This window comes from Diabrotica undecimpunctata, chromosome 1 (genome assembly GCF_040954645.1).
Source record: "Diabrotica undecimpunctata isolate CICGRU chromosome 1, icDiaUnde3, whole genome shotgun sequence".
Lineage (NCBI taxonomy): Eukaryota > Metazoa > Arthropoda > Insecta > Coleoptera > Chrysomelidae > Diabrotica > Diabrotica undecimpunctata.
In genome coordinates, this window is record NC_092803.1 from 889,676 (window position 1) to 916,545 (window position 26,870).

The 26,870-nt window shown below is 33.2% G+C and overlaps 2 protein-coding genes across 4 annotated transcripts in view; one reads left to right on the top strand and one right to left on the bottom strand.

Annotated features, from left to right (window-relative positions):
• Positions 1–26,870, bottom strand: part of LOC140443133 (kielin/chordin-like protein) — a 583,808-nt gene that overhangs the window by 316,527 nt on the left and 240,411 nt on the right. The window lies entirely within an intron of this gene.
• On the top strand, positions 17,775–26,733 carry LOC140437406 (cytochrome P450 9e2-like). Its single transcript, XM_072526922.1, has 7 exons — positions 17,775–17,949; positions 18,478–18,683; positions 20,343–20,506; positions 20,596–20,927; positions 23,066–23,240; positions 23,428–23,661; positions 26,153–26,733. Exons 2-7 carry the CDS (start codon positions 18,487–18,489, stop codon positions 26,593–26,595), a joined length of 1,545 nt encoding a protein of 514 aa, XP_072383023.1. The 5' UTR covers positions 17,775–17,949; positions 18,478–18,486; the 3' UTR covers positions 26,596–26,733.

The window sequence follows — 26,870 nt, forward strand, 5'->3', positions numbered from 1 at the left end:
GATGGTCAATCAAAAATTATTTTATTGCATTTCGTGCGCCGATGCTCAAGATATGCGGAAATATATAAAATCACTCATCAAAATTTCGAGTTCGGGAGTATCATACCCGTTGGTTATGTGTGTTGAATAAATGGTAATAAATATTTCTATGGGATAAGAAAAACAGACAAAACAGTCTAATTTACCATTAACTAACGAGCATCTTAGTGTCCAATACATTAAGAAATAGTCCAAACTATTTGCAACGCTTTTCTACAAAAAACGCCAATACATATTAAACATAGAAACAGATTTGTAACATTTTTCCATTTCTGAAACGTTCACATTTTTAAATTTAACTTAAAATAAATGAAACTCACTCTAAACCGCTTAGAGAAACGCTGATGCTTTCCGAATTTCGCTATTCTTTTCTAGTATGTGTGTTGTTAGGCGCTTCGCAAACCAGCACAGCGATTCTGAGACGGCAGTTTTGGTATTATTTGTGAAAGTTTAGTTCTTTAAGTTTTCGGTAGCACGAAGAAAAATGTAGATAGATTTTTGTGAGAGAAAGTGGAATTGCTAAATGCGGGTAACATGTATAAAGAAACTTTAGTTATGTTTTAACCCGGCATCCGACAGGTGAATTTTTTTTTCATTAACAGACAGGTGGGGTGTGACAAACCCCAGCAACTGAAAATGTTAAAGAATTCCAAAACATATCTTTACATTTATTTTGTATTATTTATTATTGTAATTTGTAATTCCATGTAATCAATAACATTATATGAGTTTAAGTTAAATTAGAGACAAAAGAAAAATGATTTTATGTATAATACTTAATAAAAAATAAATTATATTGCACTCTGTAATAAATTGTATTTCAAGAAAAATAACCAAATTAACACAACTAAATTAAAGACAAAAGAAAAATGATTTTATTTATAAATAATAAAACAAAGATGGCTAAATTAGGAAATAATACGAACTTGAATAATTATTCAAGATCTGTACAGTCCTTACAATAAATTTGGGGCATGCTCAAGACAGAGGTAAATCTCGCAAGCCTCGCATACGTATTTGGTTTTTCTGTCACGAACACGAGGACACTTAGAACATCTTCCCTGCTGACCTGGTCTCCTTCTCTTGGGCACTGGCTCTGATTGTTCATCCAAAACATGTCTTATAGAACTACGCAGTTCTCGAGTTAACCTCGGATTTGTTACTTTATTCTGTTGATTGTCTTCTATTAATTGTTTTCCTAACTATGTTAGGAAAATTTTCCTAGCAATTTTCACGTCATTATTGTTCACTCTGTAAATTATTTGGGCATGGGTGTACTACACCTCACCTGTCGGATCCCGGGTATATGAATGAACTAATTACTCTATTTAAAATATGATACTTAAATAATATTAAAAGTTAATAATAAATTAATAGATTAGTAATTGTTAGGAGAAAATACTACGGAAATGGAGATAAAACTTGGGAAAGGAGAATCAAAGATAGGAAAAAAGAAAATAGTAGTAAGGAATTTAGGTTCTGAATGATTGTGCACAATTCCTAATAATTCTGAATCAATAAATTGTACAAAAAAACCCAAAATTTACTACCATCATTCTTGAAAAAAAAAACAAAACTGCAGCAGCAATTTTTTGCAACAATAAAACCATTGTTAGAAAAGAAGCTATAGTTATAGAGATTTCCGCTCCCGTTCTAATTTTTAGATTAAACATTTACCTGACTTTGAACTGTTTAGAGCAGCAGTATCAAAGGTGAAGATAACCGTAATGATAGACAACCTTCTTAAAGGGGACGGCACTTAAAGAAGAAGTTCCTCAGCTACATATCAAGTTTGAAAAAGTCTTATCGAACAGATTCCGCCTCCTATATAATCTACGTAGGTGATTTTAATGGTCATAACTTTATTAGGGTTCTCAGCGTACTCTCGCAGAGAAAAACTGGGAAAGGTAATGCAGGATCTTGAATTAAATGACAGGTAATGTACAGGATAAAGCATGGAGAAGAGTTGCCACAGACAGGGGCGAATGGAAGATTGTTCTGAAAAAGGCTTTGGCTCATAACGAGCTGTAATGCCACTGATGATGATGAATGTACAGGATTTAACATCTATGTTGTAGAATCCGTTCTCTAGTATACTTATGGTAGTGAACATCATCCTATTTATCATATTTAGTACTTAATTATCTATTTTCTATTCTTTTGTGACATTATTACTTAAGGATGCTTAAAAGACTATAGGGATAGTTTATATGAAAAACCGACAAAATCAATAATCTATTCCAGAATACTCCTTTTACCATTTTGGTAGATATAGCAGTAATCCCTGCGCGCATCAATAATTAAATGATCCTCTGAATTACAATTGCATTCCTATGAGTAAAATATGTTGGTTGTTACCTTCAATCTGTAAAAAGTATTTCGAAAAGCTTTTAATATTATAAAATACTGGAGACTCCAGAAACCAAAAAAACCCAACATACAGCAGGTATAGAAACTTTATTGACTTTTAGATCCATATTATAGTAAATAAATCCATAAAGTAGTACTTATGTATAAAGTTTTTTTGTATAATTTTATCATTGTTTATTGCCGTTATTCAATGTTCTTAAAATTACAGTTTAACCTTTTTGAGACGTTTTGGGTTGTAACGTACAATATACCTGAAAGGGTAAAAATAAAGTTGGACGCTATTTTGTGTCTACGAAATTCCTTTGGATTAACGTAAAAGTTTTCCCAAAGGTATATTTTGTCTTTGTATTTAAACTAATCGAAGCAACCTAGGTTCAAACACGCCCAGATTGGCTCTCAGACGTTTTGAAGGACACAATGGCGAGCGCTGGGACGTGGGTCCACACCCACTTATTTAAAAAAAAGAATCATACTAACTGAAAAGGAAGAAGATGAAATAAGATTGTAAAAGAAATAAAAAAGCACCTGGTTACCGACTCATTACCGAGTTATGTTTATTGCTGAATTAAAGACTCAGTATGGTAAATAATTTTACAGATCTTATATTAGATAGTAAAGAAGCAGAAATGTTCATACATGACCTAGTAAATATTCGGTTTCAAAATGTTCTCTATATTGAATGGTAATTTAAATAAAAGGACAACGATAATACAAAATCAAGAATTTACCTTGGTTATACATACATTGTTTACAAGATTTCATAGATTCACAAGATAACAGGAGTTACCGATGTAATTTCCTGAATTGCCACACTGAAAGGGAATTGGGCCAGACACGTCGCCCGAATCAGTGATGAAAGGTGGACAAAGAGATTGCTTGAGTGGAGCAAGAATCTCAAGAAAATGTCAAGAAATTGGACAAAAAGTGCTCAAGATAGAGCACAATGGACAAGGGAGGGAGGAAGATGAGGGAGGCCTATGTCCAGCAGTAGACTCAATCAGCTGAATGATAATGATGATGAAACAAAACAATGGATAAGAGAAACCTACAAGAATGAAGATTGGCTGGATAGAGAGATCTGAAGATATCCATTGAGGGAAGGAAACGGTTGTTTGACTGGTGGCTTATATTTTAGTAAGTTACACATTAAGAAGTGTTATTCGGCTTACAGGTCTAATTTATTATCTTTTCTGAATTATTTAGTACAAGTATCGACTCATTTAGTTATGATATAGTCTACCTTTATAGCGCTAGCACAGTTTAGGGATTATAACAAGGTAGTCGATATACAAGAAAAGTAAAGGACGAGTAGCGTAGTTTAAACTACCAGCGGTAAAACCAGGGCTGAAATATTTATAATTAGATATTTATTTATGTTTTTGCCGGCTCTTGAATTCGATCCCCGGCCTTCTGCGTGAAAGACAGACACTTACCGCCTAAGCTATCTGGCTCTTAGTTACGATATTACTTGCAATTTTATCATTTCTACTCTAAAAACTGTAGAAAAATTTCAGTACCTTTTTTAAATCTTTTTATTATATAAAATTGTACAAGTCCCATGCAGAAACCAGAACTTTAAACACTTTTCACCATACCGTAAGAAGTTAGCTAACAAGCACCGTTTCGGATTTCTCTCTCTCTCTCTCTCACTCGAGTGGCCCCTTCTAGTGGTGCTCCAATGTTCGAGTGACATTCTTTTTAGATGTTCATTGAAGTCTTAAGAGCGTCCTTACATTCCTGAACTAATGCCATCTTATCAAGGGCTTTAAATTCATGTCTCCGGCTCGTCTCAAGAAAACTAGTTAGAAACTATTACGACAGCGGCTTCGGGACGAAAGGACGACAAAGATAACAAAGAACGGTTGACTGGTTCTTATTACTTCTATACTGGGCGGTCGTTTTTCTTAAACCATATTTCCTTTACCTTTCTACAACATTATCATAACAATATTTCTCAATTTGTACATAGTGTAACAACGGACGAAACCCTAACAAAATACAATTCTGGCCGCACAGAATTTGAATATACCATGTTAGATTTAGGGGGTAACGTTTCATCATTACGATAAATACATATCTTGTTTTATTCCTACAATAAAACTCGAAAATTGATAGACGTAGAGCAACATATTTTACTGCGACAACAATAAATTGAATAAAAGACTTGGTGCAGAGAAAAACAGTTTTCAAAAAAAAATTCCAAATAAAAAAACTAAGTAAATAAAGTAGATATTGCAATTGAGGTTAAACAACGAACAGCCTAACAGCTGAACCTCAGACAGAAAACGTGATTTTTTTTATATTTCTTTCAGAATATTGTTAAAAATTGATAGACACCCTTATGCTCATTTAATTGTAATAGTACTTACGTAATCAAGAAAAATAAATGGATGACAGACGACATCTTGAAATTAATGGAACAACGTCGACTGATAAAATCTAATGAAACAGAATATAAACACCTGCAGAGAATAATAAAAAAAGGGGATCAAATTAGCCAAAGAAAAATGGATGAGAGAAAGGTGCGACGAAATGTAGGATGTAATATCTAAACACGACTTATTTAATGTGCACAAAAAACTAAAAGAAATGAGTAACATATTTAAAAAAACGAGTTCCCTCTGTATTCGTTGACAATAATAACAAAATTATTGTAAATGAGCACGAAATAAGAAAAGAATGGCAGCTGTATATATCAGAGTTGTTTGAAGATGACAGGAATAATATTGCCGAATTCTACCAAAACTGTACTGACGGCCCGCGTCATTATGAAACGAAAGGTAGAACACGCTATAAATAATGCTAAAATTAGAAAAGCTTGTGGTCCAAATGATACACTGAGTTGCTGAAACTAATAGAGGATGATAACATAAAAGTAATAGTAAGACTTTTAATTCAATATATAACACCGGAGTGATTCCTACAGATTGGCTCAAATCCATCTTTGTCGCAATACTTAAAAAACATAATGCAAGAAAATGCTCAGAATATCGATTAATTAGCCTTATGAGCCACACTCTTAAAATTTTCCTAAGAATACTTCACAACAGAATAAGACGCTAATGCGAAGAAGATCTCGAAGATACCCAATTTGATTTTAGAAATGCTATGGGAACCAGGGAGGCACTTTTTGCGCTTAACATCCTATTTGCATGTTTCGTGGACTTTGAAAAGGCATTCGATAAAGTACAGCATGTAAAATTAATGCAAATACTGAAATATATCTGAATAGATGACAAGGATATTCGTGTCATAAAAAATTTGTACTGGAATCAAACTGCTATCGTAAAAATTGGATATAACTACACCGTTGAAATCTGCATACAACGAGGAGCCAGACAAGGTTGCATTTTGTCGCCAACGTTGTTCAATGTTTACTCGGAACAATTATTTAAAAAGGCACTTAAGAGACAACCATATGGAATAAAAATCAACGGGACACTACTTAATGTGATTAGATATGCAGACAATGCAATAATTCTGTCAGATAATATTGAAGGTCTCCAAATTCTGCATGATCGTATTCACGAGGTAGGAGAGGAAATGGGCATTAAAATAAACTCAAACAAAACCAAATTTTTAGTGTTTAGTCTTGCAGAATGAAGGTACAAAACTGATAAATAAAAGGGAATGTGAAATGGATATGCTCACCAAATATTTGTATATGTTTATTCTAACAGCTGGCCTCCCAGCGCCACAAATCTTCGCATCAACTCGTAGGTCTTCACAAGTTTTAAAAATCACAGATGTCCAATTATGTAACTGTCTTAAGAATAACATTCGACAGTCTATAACGCGCTTGAGCCACTAGGAATGCATTGTGCTGCTCCCGTTCTCGCCTGTTAATTTGATGACACAAATATGAGTTCCGAACCGGTGAATAATTTACGCTGTTTTCACAATTTGATGATTTGGCATCGAATGGACCATGGATTGACTTGATTTGCGCTTCGCATGTGCCGCTGGTAAATAATCAAACTCCGTGTGAAAAACTGACTTTATTTTAAATTAACACAATACATGAATATTATGAACGCTAATAAGTATTATGTCCGCTCGCTCTGAATGCTGTATCACCGATCTCGTCTCGTATTTGAGTGCTGTCGTCTTGAGATGTTTTTAGGGACTCTTCCTGGCTTCACATATGGCATAATATCTGCATACGCTGCGATGTTGCTGGGTCGGAAAAAATTCATGAAATAAACTTAAAATAGGTAGTGGCGTGAACAGTATGCAAAGCAATGAACAAATATAACAAACTGATAAGCAACGAAGAAAAATAAAGGAAAATGGAAGAACGGTCTTTTAAAACAAGCAGCTTCACAGAACAACTAAAAAAAAACTACTTAAAATTTTCGAAAGAAATTGAGTACAGCGTAAATAAAAAAAAGATGGTACAGTAGGCGGTACAGTAGACTAGCGCCAAATCTTCATATTATGTTTTGTGTATTTTTAAATTTTAACTAATATTTTTTAAATTAAGTAAATTAATTTTATTATTTTACTCGATATTATCAACAATTTATAATATATTAAAATATTTTAATAAGTTATTATGTTTTCTCCTAATACCACCTGGTAACGTATTTAACAAACGTATGGTAAAAAAGTTCTTTACTTCTGCCAGACCTGTAAAATTTAGACGAATTATTAAATTAATAATATAATAGAAATAAATATCAACTGATAATAAATATAATATATTGTATAAACTAAATAAGATATTTAAAAATAATTGTATTTATATGAAATTATTTTAAACAGATGAGTCAATATTGTTAATAATTTGATGATATTTATGACTTTATACGATAAGAATTGAATCTTTCATTGACAGATGATATTTTGATTTTTACTTATCATTTAATTTCTGTATTTTGTTAATTATTTTACATGCAGTGTCTAATTTAAACCTGTTTAGAGTAAATATATCGCCATTTCGTGACGCTACCCGTGACACCTTCTCGTCGCGCTAGTTTCGTGTCGCTCGCCTCAGCATTTTACTGTAGAGAAAAAACTAATACAACGCTACTATAGAAGCTTCGCTTCAAAAAAATTCTACAGAGCTCATAATGCTACAGAGTTATTGGCTATTTCTCGGGCTCATTTATCAGCTAATTTATTTCGTTTGATGGAATCACTGTTTCGTTATTATTGTTACGTTATGGTATAAATATTGATGTCTTTCGTTTTCTGGATATTTCGTTTGTTGTATACTTTTGTTATTCCTAACTTATTGTTTACTGAAGTGTATCAAGATAGATTTCGAAAGAAACAAAAAGACCTGACAACAGAAACCGTCACAAATTGTGTCGGTCCATTAAGCACACCATAAATATCGAAGATAATGCACATACAATCTTTACGTGTTTCCTCTGGCACTCCTTACGGCCACATCGAAAATCTTTCCACTTTAAAGGTTATAAGAGTTTGGCCGCCGACCAGAAAACGTTTATAAATGAAAACGGCCAGAAAGATAATAGAAAACGTGGAGCCGAAACAAAATCCATTTGCCTCCCGCGTGTTTGATGTGGAGGATTTTATATTAATTTGCGCGGAATTGGCGTTTCCAGTCATTTTTTCTGCTTCGATGATCGATTTCTGTCGCATTCTAATTTCGTAGAAGATTACTTTTTTGAACTTGTAAAATTTCCACTTATTAGTGCTTTGCGGAATCAGCTCGCGAACACCGAACTCGAAACTGTCTGAGAAATTAAAATTCGCACAGCATTCCGAATATTCAAAAGACCAAATTTTAATTGGTTTTAAACGAATCACAGATACAAAGGACTCAGTGTTAAAGTGAAAAATAATTGCACATTTTTGTAGAGTTGCTCGCAGTTTTGCTAAAATCAATGTATATATCAGACTGTTGTTTTATTTGTTGATTTGTCGATTTTATAGTCTATGCATAATGATAGTGTAACAAAATATACACAAAATCATTGCGTAAACTTTTTTAAGGGACGAAAAAGGACAACAGCGATAAAAAATATAGCTAATAAGCTGCATAATCCAAACTAAAAAATATTACGGGACAACTGCAAAATTACCTATTCTCTTCAAGCTTCTTTCCAATTTTCTCTAAATTTTCTAAAATACTATGGTGATGTTAAGTGTCCTTGTTTCGAAGCCAGTTATTGCAAAACGATCTACACACGTACCGAGAGGTGAGCTTTACACACTTCTCGAACATGCTATCCGAAAAGACTGAACTTCCCAAACATTCCTATTGTTATACACATTTTGACCATTACTATAGTTACACTTCTCAGATTCTCTGGTTTATTTTTCAAAATTGCCAAAGTTGCATCTAGATAAACTGTTTTAAAGATTTCCAGAAGAGAATTGTATGTTTCCTTCCTTCAATATCGACTAGAATACGCATGTCACTGAACATCTCACAAATAGCAGAAAGTTTTATAGCAGTAATTCCTCAATCATGTTGGGGTCTTAAGGCGCGTACACATATGCGAGCAGAACTGTTCGCGAACAGTTTGTGAACGCTATATTCGTTAATTTGTACGACGAGACGAACCGCTTGCGAGCTGTTCGTTCGTTGCTTGTCAGGAACCACGGCCTGTCGGTTTTTGGGACGAACACAAAGAATGTTCGAGAGTTAAATTTCTACGGTGTTCGAGACTATAAATTGTTTCTGCTAAATTACCGAAATATTTAGAATAACGAAGTAAATTAATTCTCGGTTTGTTATTAGATACTTAGGATATTGGATAGTCGAAACATAAACATATTTTCAACGAACTGTTCGCAAACAGCTCACGAGCAGTTCGCGAACAGTTCGGCTCGCATATGTGTACCCACCTTTAGGTCGTGGTAGCACGTTGGCCTACAACGCTACACACGTTACAACTCTACAGGTTTTGGGTGGAGAAGTCGGTTGTCTGTCAACAAACCTACACACACACACACCATCGCCGGACTCAATATTGTCGGTCACGAGAATTGGATGGTTTAGTCGTAACGTGTGTAGAAGATGTAAGGGTCGACTCCGCTAGCAGTCTTCAGCAAGGTTAGCGCCTTATTGATGGACTATACATACAGCTGTCTAGAGATAGGAGGAATTCAACGATGACGACCAATGCAAGAAAACGAAAACGGAAAATATTCTTCGAATCGATACGTGGAACCTAAAATCACTAACCATAAGAGAACAAGCAATAACGAAACATTTTAAAGAGAAGAAAATTGATATCTGTGCACCTCAAGAGACAAAGAAAAAGGGAAAAGACAAAATTGTGTTAGATAACTACCTAATGTTTTACAGTGGTGTTACGAAAAAAACCACAGTCAAAGAAGCAGTCGCAATATTAGTACACCAGAAACTTGCAAACTAAGCACAAGACTATAAATATATTTTTGAAAGAATGGGTTGTATAAAAATTTAACTAGACTTTAAGGCTTAAGAGAGAGAGAGAGCTTATGGTACTTCATATTCTATATACTTCTATGGTACTTCAAGTATTGTGAGCTTGGTGCAAGGTAAGGCCATTTCGGCATGAAAGAACTAATTGCTAAATGTCTTTTCCAATTTAACTGTTGATCAAATATCACTCCTAAAAATTTTATTTCGTTTGTATAGAAAAGATTTTGGTTTTCAAGCTTTAGCTGGTTTATCCTCAATGTCTTTTTGAAAATATTATACATTTTGTTTTATTAGAGGAAAACCTGAAACCGGCATATATGGACCAATTTATTAGTCTTTTTAAGTGTTCTTGTAATATTGACGCCATACGATTAACGTTCTTGCCTTTGATGTATATAATTAGGTTATCAGCATATACTGGCATATGGCTGAACAGGTTTTGCAATGATTTTTATTATCGTTTATTGCTAATAAAAATAGAGCAGGACTGATAATCGATCCTTGTGGGATTCCGTTTTGTTGTTCTCTAAGATAGGATATAGTGCTATTCGCTCGAACTTGAAATGTTCTTTGAATTCAAAAATTGTTTATGGAGGTCAAAATATTTCCTTGATATCCCATTTTTTTAGAATATTAAATATACGGTGTTTCCATACTGTATCAAATGCTTAAGTCATGTCAAAGTAAATTGCTATACATTTTTGATTATTTTTAAAAGTTTCGTGCTTAGCGTTTTCTAGACCTATAATTTTGTCGTTTATAGATCTGGCTGTTCTAAATCCAGTTTGTTCGATGTTTAGTTAATTATTATGTTCTAGGTTCCACATTAATCTTTTGTTGAATATTTTTTCCATAAGTTTACATAAAGAACATGTTAATAATATAGAACAATATGATTATGGTTAGAATTTATATATATTTGGTTTAATATTAGGAATAACAATGTCATTTTTCCAGATTTTGGAAATGATCTTTGTGACCAAATAATATTAAAAATTTGGAGTAGAAACTCTTTTACTTCTATGGGAAGTTTCTTAATAAATTGTATTGGTATGTCGTTTGGACCTGGTGAAGTACTGCCTCTTCCTGTTGTTTGTAATTTAAAAACTCGTTACTGTAATTTTCGCTGGATGAGAATTTTTGATAGATATCAACTAGTTCATTTACTGTATTCTGTGGATCAGTTAGTAACGTCCCTTTTTTTTATAGTGTTACGATAAATATCCTGGCCTAAATATTATGACTAATTCTATTTGTTGTAGAAAATTCGGCGGAGGTCTAGAACCAAATTATGGTGAATGAGCCGGTCTGAGCTTCTGGATTTTTCGATGCGAGACGACGCTGTTCTCGAATATCAGGATTTCATATAAAATAACCGAACTTTGATTGAAGAGGACAGTTAATTCTGAAGACTCGCGCCCGCGAATTTAATTGTACCGTTCGGATACATAAATTATGTAATTAGTAATCAAATAAATTGTTGATATAAATTATCGTGCTTTTCAATAAATTAAAATAAGGACCTTTTGATAAAGACATTATAAATTAAAACGACATAAATAAATTTCACAACAATAGACTTACCATTTGCTGGTTAATGTGCTGTCCTGTTATTTTTATAACTTTTTATAAAAATGGTGATATGGTTATTTTTAATATATTTTATTCTAAAATAACTAATGAGAATGTAACATATTCCTCTATATGACTATTCTAAAGTAATAGGTAGCACGAGTAGAGAAAATAGCAAGAGTAAGTAACTAAATGTGGTCAGGATTTCTTAGGGCTCGAGTACTATAGTACAAATATTTTTATTATTATCTGTGCACTATATCATGCTACTACACTTGAGTAATACTTATATGTATTTGTTTTATTCATTTATCTATAATATTATCTGTACCTCTTGAATAAAACTATGCACTCTCATCTCAAGGACAATACTAATTTTAGCATTCAATATCTGCTAGTGTTTTGCAGACGATCAAGTAGTGATTGCACAAGACCAAGACGACCTCAGCTACATGATGAAAAAACTACAAGAAGAATATACCAAGGCTGGCCTAGATATTAACCTCCCGAAAACAGAGTACCTATCTACAAGTGAAGAAGACATAGAAGATCTACAGATTGATGACAACGTAACAATCAAAGGAAAGGATAAATTCAAATACCTGGGGTTTATAATCACGAAAAAGGCAACAACAGAGGAAGAAATTACACAAAGATTAGGACAAACAAGAACAGCAATCCGACAACTTAACTCAGTATGGTGGGATAGACACCTAAATATGAAGACAAAAACGCAGATTTATAAAACATTAGTGCGAAGTATTATGACATATGGGGCTGAAAATTGGATCATAAACAAGAAAACCAGCAGTAAGATAGTAGCAACAGAGATGGAATGCCTGCGAAGATGCTGCAGAGTAACAAGAATGGATAGGAGAAGTAATGACGAAATAAAGCAAAGAACATCAATAGAAACAGACATACTAACATATATAGAACAAAAAAGACTAAAGTGGTATGGACATGTAAGAAGAACTAGCGACAGCAGATGGATAAAGAAAATCACCGAATGGAGCCCCATAGGAAGGAGGAAAAGAGGACGACCCCGAAAATCCTGGAGGAACGAAGTAGACGACGCCATGAGTAAGAGAGGACTGAACGATGGAGAATGGAACAACAGAGAGAGATGGAAACGGTTGAGCGAGGGAAGGCAGTGAATACTGTAGAATCCCTAAATATATATATATATCTGCTAATTTAAGTAAATTTCCAGGTACTTTTTGTAAATAAATACATAAATATTAAAATAAAATTTGAGTAGATTGTACTGTTTATTTTAAATGTTTATGAACATTCCAATATTAATCGCTACATATTATCAACTTTGGATGCTATGATATGCTCATAAATTTTTATTTTCAAGCCCGGACTGGCCTGCAGTTTCATTTTTAAACCTTCATCATATCATCATCTTCATATTCTATTCATAAGAAAATTTTACGCCCTTAAAAATGTTTTTAACTTGTTCCTGATTTCGCCGTTTGATTGATTCATCGGTGCAAAGATTAACTGAATAATATCGGGTTTTTGCAAATTACAAATCATATTAGGGTATCAGTATCAAATGCCAATACAGATTGCTCGAAAATGGCACCTAGGATTTTATATTAGTAGCTTGGATGCGACGTACGACATCAGCGAAGTCCATTTTTACGATTCGGATGCCGTCAGTATCAATTTCCGCAGATTTTGTTATGAGTGTTTTACCCACAATTGGCCGAAAATATGAAATTGTGGCATATCAGAATTATCTGACATCAATAAGATATCACTAGACTTCGGCAAATATGCATATTGCATATTTTGCATATTATGCATATTTTATGCAAATATTTCATATTTTGGCATATTTGTATAAAAGTTTGCATAAAGTGCATAAAAGTTCAGATTTTTATACTGTATTTGAAAATTTTTAAACATACCAATTTATTTAAATTCTTGTATAAAATTTTGTAGTCATTTTAATCAAGAAATGATCTAAGTACGTAATCTCTACAGGTACAAAACATTTACAATTTCAAAGAAGATCAATTTAAGTAGCCCTCAACATTCTTAGAAAGTCTCGGTCACTGAGGCATTCAGTTATTGGATAATCGCTAAGGGTTCGCTCATTTGCTTCCAAAATCTCCCAGTTTATTGAATTAGGTACCTAAACATTTCTAATTTGATGCTCAGATTTGTAAATCATTTTTGTTTTGATATTCAAAGCGTAAACACTCGTTGTGCGTAACAAAAAGGAAGATTGTGATTTTATAATGCCTAAAACAACCAGTGCTTCAACTTGGATTAAACCTTATAAAGAGCTGTCTATGGATATGGGAAAAATCTACTGTTCAGTCTGTGGCAAAATTGTAAGTATCTAATATTTTCTATTAAATATCTAATATTTCATACATACAGGGTGTTTCCAAATGACACTTACAACGTTTGACTGTAGATACTTCTCGAAAAATTGAACAAAACGATATAGTTAATGAGGGGTCAAACTTATTTACTTTTCGAGATACAGGGTGTTAAAATTAAAAAAAATTAAATTCTTTTAGTTAATAACAACAATAACTTTAAAACCAATAAACGTATTTACTTGAAATTTAGTACTCGTAGGTTGTTTTTAAATGAAAAATAGCTTCCTTTAGTGAGAAAAAATTGTCCATGGTACAATACAATGGTGTGTATTTAGAAAAATTTTTCACCTTTACTTTTTTTTATGAAGTCAGCTATTCTAAAACACAATCATTTTTATTGTAATTGAATTAACAAAAAAAAAAACTTGTGTTGAATTTTAAAATAAGTTATATGATGTAATGGTTAGTAACAAAAACTAATTTGTGGATTAATACTGCATTTAAAACACTTAGCGAGTGTTTTTTTTTCCAAACCAGTTATTTGATTAACCAAAAACACCTTGTATATTTTTATATTTTAAAGGTTGGGTTAAAATAAAGGTTTTTATTTTTATTTATAGATAGCATGTGAGAAGAAATTTCAGATAGACCAACATGTGAGAACTGCTTCACACATTGCAAAAAAAAGAAAAATAGGAGGAAAACATCAAACTTCAATGGCTAAATGTTTCCAATCTACTTCAAAAAAATTAGATGAGCAAGAAACTTTTAATGAAGACTTGTGTCGCGCATTAGTGTCTGCAAACATACCGCTTTCAAAATTAGCAAATGTAAATTTTAGTTCGTTTCTAAAAAAATATTGCAAACTTAATGTTCCAAGTGATCGGTCTCTAAGAAGAAATAATGTGAACGGGCTATACTCGTCGGTGTTAATTAATATTAAGGAAGAAATTGCAGAAAAAAAGTATTGGAAACCATCAAGACACGAAAGCTGCAATACGTATGTAGTTACTTAAAATAAATGTAGATCTTAATGAATAGTAGGAAATATTTAGTTATGTACACTTTTTTTTAAATAAAATTGTTACTATTTTACGATTTTTTTATTTATTTGTATGCATATTTTGTAAAATATTTGCATATTTTCGGGTAAACACGTGCATATTTATGCGCATATTTTCTACATTTTTATTTGCATATTTGCCGAAGTCTAGATATCACTGTCTAATATTGCATATTTTATATGTGCATATTTATAAATTGTTAACTCGTTGTATTTCAACTCTTTTAAAAAGAAGAACAAATAAAAAACTAGAATCTTGATTTTATCGAAATATCCCGAAATACCTCATAAGGTCTGGAAAGTCAGAAAGTGTATCTAAACAAGAAGTTAATTTTTCACAATCGCCTTTCAAAACAAGCAAGATTTAGTAGCAACATCATTTGACATCGAGAGCGCCTTCGCCACTCTATAACGTTCTACTATTGACCAAATTAAAAGAATTCAATATTACGAGAAATACCTACATTATCTTTTATCGCACATTTTCTCTAAACGCCCGTTACCTAAAGTATGAGTTAACGGAAAAACTTCAGAAAAACGGAGTATTTTAAGGAGCAGTTTTAAGTTCCACTTTATTTATGATAACCATCAATGATATTTGTAAGAATATTCACCAACCAGTCAAGTACAACTACTATCCTGACGGCCTGATATTGTATTGGTACAGTAAAGATATGTTCACAATTTACTAACTTAATCCATAAAGCAGTAAATGGACTAACTTCTTGGTGTAAAAGTTATGATATTAATTTCTCTGCTGAAAAATCAAAAGTTCTAAAATTCAGTCGAAGAAAACGTAGCATTAGTAGTTATTACCTCAAATTACATTAAATGGTACTCCGCTGTAGCTAATAAACAAAAGGTAGTAAAAAAAATTTTATTTGAAAATCTTTATTTAAAAATTCTTTATAAAAGGTATATACATAATTAAAACACCCAATCGGGTTACATCACAAAACGTTTTCTGAATCTATATTCCATTATCAGTGTGTCTAAGTGTACATGTTTTGAGCCACTAAATATTTGGGTGAAACCCCGTTAAATGTTGGTAATTTAAATTTAAGTTACATTATTTGATCTTATATGCTATGATGTTAAAGTTACAATTGGAATTGATAACATGGCAACGTAAGACTCTGCTGGGGGTTGCTGGTCCTGAGACAAATTGTCTACGAGGACTTGTTGATAGTAACTTGCTATCTTTAGTATACTAATGTACGGAGTTGGGTCGTGGACTCTCACAGACGCTACCTTTTTTAGGACGTTTTATTAAAAATGCAAAAAAGAAAAGAGTTGTTAACCACAATAAAAATAGAGAAAATTTAATACCTCGGTCACATCATGAGAAACAGCGAAAAATATTGGTTGCTGCAATTAATTCTTCAAGTAAAAGTAGAAGGAAAACGAGAACCAGGAAGCTACGTACGTGGTTCAACACAACAACCACAAATCTTTTCAGAGCGGCAATTTGCAAAATAACAGATTGCCATGATTGTCGTCAAAATCCGAAAAGAATATGCACTACAAGAAGAAGAAGAAGCAACTAAATGTGTTTAGGGTTGTTTAGTGCACGAGTGCTATGAGAATACATCATCATCATTGGTGCTACAGCCCTATATAAGAGCCTCGACCTTCCCAAGTCTATTACGCCAGTCAGTTCTATCCATTGCCAACTGTTGCCAGTTTGCTGCACCTATTTGTCTACCATCCTCATCTACACCATCCCTTCATCTGAGTTTTGGTCTACCCCTTTTTCTACTTCCCACAGGTTGTGACATAAGGATTCTTCTAGGAGGGTTGTTCTGCTGTGATCTTGCCAGATGTCCTGCCTATCTTAGTCTTCCTATTTTTATAAAGGATACTACGTCTTTACCACTAAATATATGTTTATATCTGTGATATATCTCGTAGTTGTACCTCCTTCTCCAAACACCATTTTCACAGATGCCACCAAATATTCTTCTCAGGATCCTTCGTTCAAATATAAGCAGGAGATTTTCATCTGCCTTGGAAATGGTCCATGCCTCTGACCCGTATGTCAACACTGGTTGTATAAGGGTTTTGTATATGGTTATTTTTGTTTTTTGGCTTAAGTTTCTGCTTCTCATATGTCTACTCAGTCCAAAATAGCATTTGTTTGCTAGGATTATTCTTCGCTTGATTTCTTCCGTCATGACGTTCTCCTTGGTGATCAGGGAGCCTAAGTATGTGAATTTGTCCACCACTTCAAAGGTAGAATTATCAACCGTGAATTGGTGGCCGATGTTTCTGGCTCTATTGTTGGGTGTTGATGCCATTATCTTAGTTTTATTTTCATTTACTTGCAGGCCCATATTTTTTGAGGCGTGTGACAAGGTGGTATACATTTCTTCTAGCTTGCGTGTTGTGCGGGCAACTAGATCAACATCATCTGCATATGCCAAAATTTGGGATGATTTATTAAAAATGTTTCCTCTGTTGTCTATTTGGGCATCTCTGACCGCCTTTTCCAAAGCTATGTTGAAAAGGAGACACGCCAGCGCATCTCCCTGTCGCACCCCAACATGCGTTTCAAATGCCTGTGATTGTTCGCCCTGTATTTGGACTTTGCAAACAATTTTACGCATTGTAGCCTTAACCAATCTTATCAGTTTATCGGGGATGTGGAATTCATCCATGGCTTCATACAATTTATTTCTTAGGACACTATCATAGGCCGATTTAAAATCTACGAAAAGATGGTATGTGTCGATATTAAATTCATTGGTTTTCCAGCTATGGGAATAGAGCTATTAGAAAATACTTTTTTATTAATTTCTGTACACTATCATGATACTACATTGTAATAATACTTTTATGTATTTGATCATTTCATTTGAATTTTTTTTCCTCTGATATGTTCATTTATCTATAATAGATAAATATAATCTGTATCTCTTGAATATCATTATTACGCACTAATATCTCAAGGACAAACCTAATTTCAGCGTTCACTAACTATTAATTTAAGTATATTGTTTAGATTAAATAATTATAATCATTCCAATAGTAACTACACGATCATCTTTGGATCGTCTGATATCCCCACAAACTTTATATTTTATGTTAATTATCGATTATTGTTGGGAGAAGTTTCATATAAAAAAGTTAAGGAATTCATATTTGTCATTCATTTTTTTGGATGCAGTTACTTATCGGTAAGTAGAATGTTGATTTATTAATTATTACTCTTTATTTTAGTTCATTCGACATTCAACATGAACTCTCCTAGAGGTGGGCTTCAGCAAAATCGGGAGTATAAGAAATCTAACCCAAATTATTCATTACGTAATCAAAAGATGAGAGGTTCGATTAAATATCATCAAGTGGCAGAAATGATCTACATCGGTTACTTTTCTAATTATAATTGATGCTACGAAATCTTTGATCAGATCCTAATTGGTATAACCTTTCTGTTTATAGTTCATTGTTCAATCCATTTTTAGATTATAATCTTTTCTTGTCTTTTCCATACGGTTCTGTTGTTCTATCTTACTCTATCAATAAAAAACAATTTATATTTCGTGCAAACATTAGTTTATCAAAAATTTTCAAGGAAATTATTGGCTATCAAGTAAATGAAAATAACACGAGATTTGAGGAAGTAAAGGAGATGCTTTTTTTTAGTTGCGACGTGAAAAAGATGCTGTTTTACATTGGTTTAATTCAAAATAACTCTGTTTTAGTTCTACATTATGCTGGCCTATTTGTTAGCGGTTATTGTCGCTCTCTTTTACTACTATGCTATAAGACCAATGAGTTATTGGAGACGAAAAGGAGTGATATCAGAGGATGGTTATTGGCTTTTTGGGAGCCAATTTAGATTAATTTTTAAATTGGAAAATGCCTACGAGACGTTGCAACGAATTTATCACCTAGCTCCAAATGCAAGGTATGTTGAGATTGAAAATAATATCGATAAAAGTTAAATAGAACGAAAACAATTTTAGTTATTGTTAATTAAGTGATAGGGCCTGCGTAGCGCAAGCGGTAGGATGCTTGACTCGCAAGCCGGTGGTCCGGGCTTCGAATCCCACCGCCGGCAAGAACATCTAGACATTTTAAAAATGTCTATAGGCCCCAGGTCGACTCAGCCTGAATAAAAATGAGTACCTTGGGTAAAACCAGGGGTAATAATAGACGGTTGAAGCGTAGCACTGGCCATGTTACCTTCCTTGTATACCGTAGGCCCTAGATATAGCAGACTACCCTGCTATACTCCCAAAGCCGCGACAGCGGTATAAAACGGGAGACTATTATTTATAATTAAGTGATTATTTTAGAAACATATTATTTAAAAAAAAAAAAATTTATATCTATCGATATAAAATAAGCGATTACTTGACTGGCAAAAAAATACGATCATTTTCGCTGGTATTCATTTTTACAAATGACTTATTTAATTCGCTCTTAAAAATTAATTTTCGAAACGACAGGTTCAATATAAATGAATATTTAAAAATTTATATATTTACATTTTTTTTAGCGTTCTAACTTTGTAATATTTTGAGCTTTCAAGTATTATTCAAACACGAATTAGAAGAATCTAATAAGATGGAGTAAGAACAAGAAAGAGTTAGAAACTTTTATGGAAATCTAGAAAAATCTATGAATGTCTAGGAAAACTGTAAAAATTATACAATTAAACAAACTGTATAAAAACATATACAAGTAATTACCTGTTACAAAAATGTAGTGCTAAAGTAGAAATATTAATATCTATTAAAAAAATCGGTTGCCTGTAAAGTCGGTTTTACGGGCAAAGATTTTACGTGACAACGTCTTTTTCTCGGTAGAATATTTATTGATATGAATATTATTAAATTGCACAATAGTTGTTTGCAGTTGAAACGCGCTGTTTCTTCTCAATCGACTTAATTACGATTGATTGCAGAGTGATTTAAACTAATAATTTACTTAACACTATTAACATTTGTCAATAGTATGACATAACCTATAAACTCAGTTTCTCAACTTTTGTGTCAATCTAACAATTAATCAATCAATCATAGTTTACGATAATGAAATATTAGTGTACAATTATTTACCTTTATTGTTGTAGTTGTTGTAAATGACGAATCTAAGCACTCCACATTTTCACTACAGACACAGCTGACGATACTTTAACCACACGTGTGAACTTGTATTATGACGCTTTCTCGGTTTTCCAACGCCAAGAACGCTCGAGAAAGACAGAGACACAAGCACGCACCGATTAAACGCGCCTAATTCTCTAGTGCTGCGCGCGCAGCGGACCGATCATGTTTGAGTGGGAGAGAGACGCAAGGCATTCGCCGGTCCGGCGGGCCTCTCTCTCGTTCGGTGACTCATCGTAACAGACGTGAGCAGGCGTTACACTTTTTCATGAGTGACTCCGAGCCACAACCTAATTTAAGACGTTGTCACGTCAAAAAAATTTAAGAAAATGTTCAATGCTACTAAAAGCAAATAAACTTGTTAACATTTTCAACCATTTTGTACGAACGTGCTTGTGATACCACACAGATAACCAGTTTTATTGATTAATTATATTGTTTGTTATATCTACTAGGTATGTAGGAAAATACGAACTTACAAAACCAATTTTAATGATAAAAGATCCAAAGCTTCTTAAACAAATCACTGTGAAGGAATTTGACCATTTTGCCAATCATAAACCATTTATACCTGAAGGAGCTGATCCACTCTGGTCAAATAATCTGGTGGCACTTAAAGGTACGAAGTCTAAACGATACATAATTTAGTAAATTAAAAATCTGATAATTTAATTGATATTTATGAGCATATGCCTTTTTTATTTATAGATGAACGATGGAAAGAAATTAGATCAGTACTTAGTCCTTCTTTTACTAGCAGCAAGATGAAGACGATGTTCGACCTTCTGGCTGAATGCTCGAGAAACCTTATAAAACATTTTTCGAAAAGCGATGAAGAAATCATTGAAATTAATACGAAAGACGTAGCTTCTAGATTTGCCAATGATATAATTGCTTCCACAGCTTTCGGAGTCAGTACAGATTCTTTAAACAAACCCAATAACGAGTTTTACTCGATGGCCGGCAATCTTACCAATATTACCACATTATGGATGAATCTAAAGTTAGCTGGATTTCTATTAATGCCAAAATTATTGTGGGTAGGTGCCTATACGATATTTTTAAATTAAAAAATCTAGGTAGTTTAGGTGATGTTTGATACATATAAGCTAAAACAGAAAATATGTGATGAGACACTAAGGTTCGATGCACACTTGCGTGCGATAGCTGGCGGTTCAGCAGTAGATAAGTTGTAATTAGACAGTGCACACTCGAGCGAAGCCGCGGCCTGCAAGCTACTAACAAGCGACGTGGGCAGTGGGAGGACACCCGTTACTGCAACGCCGCCACGTGAACGCGACTTGGCAATCTGTGCTAGGAAATCAACGAGTATACATTATACATTAACTGCGCGATGGATTTCAACGTGCATATAGAACTATTAATTGCTGCTGTTAAAAACCATATGGGATACATCAGAATATTACCATTAAGGCAGACAGGATTAAGAAGAGAAGAGCCTGGTTCATCGTATGTGAGAAGGTCTTAGAGGGTTTTAATGAGAAATCCGACCGAAAAAAAATATCTATGTTGCTTGAGAGGCGTAATAAGACTGAAGAAGACGCCGTAAGAAATAAAGTAAATATTATCTCCTTTTTATCACGCTGTTCACATTAATCAGTTTATATAATAGGATGTTTAAAAAGATGTTGAGAAGAGCAAAATCATGTACGAACTTAAGTCTGACAATTGTACAAGTAAGAAACAAGTGTTTTATTTAGGTTAGATTAGGTGGGATCTAGTAATAAAACCAAATTCTTTTTAATTTAAAAAAATTGGTTTTAAAATGTGTTTGTCTTTTCAATTAAAAAAAAAATTGTTTTTAAAATATGTAAAAGTCCTTGTAAATATGTAAATATGTAAAAGTTGATGCAGAAACGCGGCAAGAAGAAAAGAAAGCTACATTTGGTATTTATAGATCTTGAGAAAACGTACGACGCAGTTCATAGACAAAAGCTATCGAGATGCGAAATAACACCAAAGGACTTGTGGCGGATTGACCGATCGACCGAAGTGACGGTTGATTTGCATCAACATTTTTTCACTGACTCCCTACGTCTTTAATCTCGTTGTGAATGTATTGACAGAAAAGGCAAGGGGTGCGGCTTCTTGGTTGATGCTTTTTGCAGCGGATATCGTGTTGTTGGAGGAGAGCAAAGAAATATTAGATCAGAAGTTGGAAAGGTGGAGAAGGGCTATTAAAGATAGGTCACTTGAAGTTAGCAGGTGAAAATGGAGTATATGTGGTTGAGAGTATTAGGATGGTTAGGATAATCGAATTGCTTGGTGAAAACTAGGAAAGGTAGAAAAATTTAAACACCTTGGTTCCTACATAACGGATAACGGGATCTAACAGAGAATACAGGCTGAGTATTTAACTGGAAGCTAATCAGCGAAGTAGTCTGTGATCGATAATCGGGGAAGGCCTGAAAGGAAAGATATACAAGAGTATGGTGAGACCCGAGTCGATAAAGTGTGGTCTGTAAAGAAAATTTAGGAAAAAACGATGGAAGTAGATGAAATTAAAATGTTGCTGTGAATGTTCGGTAAGACTAGAAGGGACAAGATCAGGAAGGACGTGATTAAGGAAAGAGTCGGGGTATGACTATAGTCTCAAAAAATGTTTAAGAACAAAGACCGCAATGGTTTTATCACGTTAGACGTATAGACGTAGAAATAAAAACTATGTGGGTCGAAGGCTAAAGCTGTTAGAAGTTGAAGAAAAGAAAGGTAAATGAAAACCGAGGAGAAGATGGAAGGACTGTGTGGTAGAGCATTTAAGAGAGAACGGTTTAGGTGAAGAAGATCCCATGAACAGAAATGAGTGGTGAAGAAGAGTAAGGAATAGCGACACCTGAAAAGGAAAAAGCTGAAGAAGAAGAAGAAGAAGAAGAAGAAGAAGAAGAAGAACAATTCGCTGTAATTCCGGTAATTCATAAAGGTTGGTGATAACATTTAATTTTTGAAGACGTCCTGATGGTTTTGCAACCTGGTGTTGATGTTTTTGATCCCACCAGATAGGCGGGACGAGTTTTTTTGGATCGGTGATCGATTGTAAAGCTATGGCATTTACACTTTCTATGAACAAACGATGTTTGTCATTAAGATCAAGTAAATGATAAAAATTCTTTTTCCAAAATTTGTTTTCTTATTATTAATTTTCCTGATCTTGTTATAGCTATTAAACGTCAACTTTTTTAATGGTGCTGCACGAAGATTCTTTACTGATATTATAGAAAGTACCATTAAAGCCAGGGAAGAACGAAACATAAAACGCCCAGATATGATAAATCTTCTACTCCAGGCTAAGCACGGTAACAAGAAAAAAGACGAAATTAAAGCAAAACACGAAGGTAGGTATACAATAAATCCAATTATTTTCGCTTTTACTGTGTTGTGTCATTTCCATTTTAATAATTATTTTATCCATTTTATGTTTTCATCATCTTCTTCACTTTTCTAATAATGTTAAAATATAATTAATAATAAGACTAATATAATAAATATTAATTCTATTCTATTGGTATTTGTATTTTTAAGAAAACAAAGCAACCATCACGAATGGAGATATAGCCTCCCATGCTCTTACCTTCTTATTGGGAGGTTTCGACTCAGTTTCCAACACGATGTGTTTCATGGCTTATGAATTAGCAACGAATCCAGAAGTTCAAAGAAGACTAAGGGAAGAAATCGATCTAGGATTCATGATATGTAATGGAAATTTGACTTATGAAATGCTGATCACGATGAAATATTTTGATATGGTTATTTCAGGTAAAATTAAGTTTGCTTATACAGGGTGTCCCATAATTAATTGAACATTAGCTAATGGGTGATAGCTGACATCAAAATAAGGCGTTTGACCTCAAATTGCTTAGGCAAAATGTTGCTAGTTTTCGTTCTACAGGGCGATTCATTAATATTTTTTTATATTATTTTTAGAGATATATTGAAAACCATTTAACCGATTTAATTGAAATTTGGTATATTGCTATTATTTAGTATGCTCAAAATAAAAATGATATTAGTTTTATCATTGACACTAGGTGGCGTCACCTACTATAAAATTTGTTCATTAATGCGGCCATACTTTTTTTGTCCGCCTTGTATAAACATTCTAGGAAAATCACATGAAATAACATTCAATTCTACACAAAAAATGTATTCTTGTTTTGATTCAAAAAAGTACACCGTTTTCGAGATAAACGTATTTTGTTAATGATGTGCATGTCTGTATTTAATTTTTCGCAAAACAAGCAGGTACCTAGGTATGCTGTGAACTTAATGGCAAAGTCAAGGCGTAAGTACGAATTTGTTTACTACTTCTTGTCAAAGTGCAGTGCGAGCCATTATTTGTAAAAGTGCTATTAAGTTTTTTATAAACCACTTAAGATAAAGGTAAAATGCTACGTGATAGTGAATTTTCTAATGTAGAAATGCGCGATATGATCTGTTTGTATGTACAGGATTTTTGTTCCCGTAAAGCAGCTCAACGCTATTTTGAACTTTATCCCAATAGAAGGCAACCAAACCATAAAACTATTAGATCATTGTTCGATAGATTAGGCAAAAAGGGTCATTTCATTCCAAAAACAGGAATCCTGGAAGACCGAGAGTAATTGATGCGGATATGGAGGATGAAATTGTTGTGCGTGTTGCAGAAGATCCAGAAACCAGTACAAGGCTTGTTTCTGCAGCCAGTGGTATAAGCAAATCTACGGTGTCAAGAATAATACGGACAGAAAATCTGTATCCGTATCGTTTTACTCCAGTACAGAATCTTTTACCACAGGATTTTCCAGCAGGGCTTCGATTTAGTCAATTTATGATAGGTCGGCATTTAGACTATCCAATGTTTTATAATAAAATTTTATTTACCGATGAAGCCACATTTACTAGAACCTATGCGACAGAAAATCCTCATGCATTTCAAAAACATCATTTTCAACATGAGTTTTCCATAAATATCTGTTGTGGCATATTTGGAGATTGTATTGTAGGACCATTCGAATTACCAACTAGGCTTGACGGAGTAACGTATCTAAATTTTTTGATAGAAGAGTTACCAACTCTTTTGGAAGACATACCTCTAAATTTGAAACGTATCTCTTGGTACATGCATGATGATGCACCACCACATTATAGCCTAGAAGTTAGAAATTATCTTAGATGAAATTTATCCTCAAAGGTGGATTGATAGAGGTAGTGTACAAATACACTATAAAAAATTTAAATAACTGTCAAGATTTATGGCTAAATATTGTAGAGAGAGTTAACGTAATTAGGGCCCAAAGAAACTAATTATTTAAAATAAGATAAAACTTACACAAAAGATTTAGATTATGTAGTTTATCTAATGGTGAACATTTTGAACATTTATTGTAATTTTTTTTCGTTTCGTTTTAAATTATTCACTTTGTCAATTGTTTATATTCACTTCATTGTTTAATTTAATCTAATTTCTGACTTTTTAAAAATTTGTTACTGTGTAAAAAGTTTAATAAAAATAGTTGTTTCAATCATATGCATTTTGTTTGCAAAAATTATCTACTACTAATACATATAATATTCACTGGTATTTAAGACCTTTTGAATAATGTTTAAACTTACATAAGTTTTTGTAAATTTTTTTCATTTTATGCACGTCTCCAAAAAATACGTTTATTTCGAAAACGGTGTACTTTTTTGATTTAAAATAAGAATACCTTTTTTGTGTAGAATTGAATGTTATTTCATGTTTTTTTTCCTAGAATGTTTATACAGGGCAGACAAAAAAGTTATGGCCACATTAATGGACCACTGTTATAGTAGGTAGCGCCACCTAGTAGAAATGGTAAAACTAATATCATTTTCATATTAAGCATACTAAATAATAGCAAAATAGCAAATTTCACTAGAATCGGTTGAATAGTTTTCAATATATCCCTAAAAATAATATAAAAAAACATTAATGAATCACCCTGTAGAACGAAAACTAGCAACATTTTGCCTGAGCTTATTGATTTGATTTGATTAATTTGAGCTTAAATGCTTTATTCTGATGTCACCTATCACTCATTAACTAATGTCCAATTAATTATGGGACACCCTGTATAAACAAATCATAAGAATTTCAAATTGCTTGATCAATCGTTTAGGAAAACATTAGTTTTTTTATTTTTTCTATATTTTTTATGTTTCTTCTTTATTATTGCTAATATATATGTTATATAATATGTTATATGCTATAATAATGTATGCTATGTAATGTTTTTTAATTTTCTAGAGGGTTTAAGAAAATGGCCAAATTTTCCGGAGACTGACAGAGAATGCAGCAAAGATTTTGTCATCGAACCGGAAAGTCCAGATGAGGAACCATTGCACATAAAAGCTGGAATGGCCATATCATTGCCGGTGATGTGTATGCACAAAGACCCCAAATACTTCCCAGATCCAGAACGCTTCGACCCTGAGAGATTCAGCGACGAGAACAAACACAAAATAGAACCTTACACCTACTTTCCGTTTGGGCTAGGTCCCAGGAACTGCATTGGCTCGAGGTTCGCTATACTTGAGATGAAGATTTTGTTCGCTCATTTGCTGCATCATTTTGAAATTGTCCCCATTGGAAAAACCAAAATTCCTGCGCAGATGGAAAAGGGCAGCTTTAATCTTCAACCTTCTGACGGTATGCCTTTAGGATTGAAGCCAATAAAGAAAATAATGTGAGAATGTTTTTGTGTGAATGTTGATGTTGAATGTTTCTTGTTAAATATAATTTAAAAAAAATATTTTATTTTTTAAATTTTTAACTTTATAATAATTAATAACAATATTAAGAGAACCCCTTTTTCACAAATCAATTTGATAGAATCAACGTTTTGAGTCTCTTAATAGATGCCTAATCAGGTTAAAAAATCAACAATTATCTACACTTATGCACTGTTACACAATTTTACTTTTTTCACCTGAAGTTTCCAAGTTTTTTTACTTTGGTTTCTGAT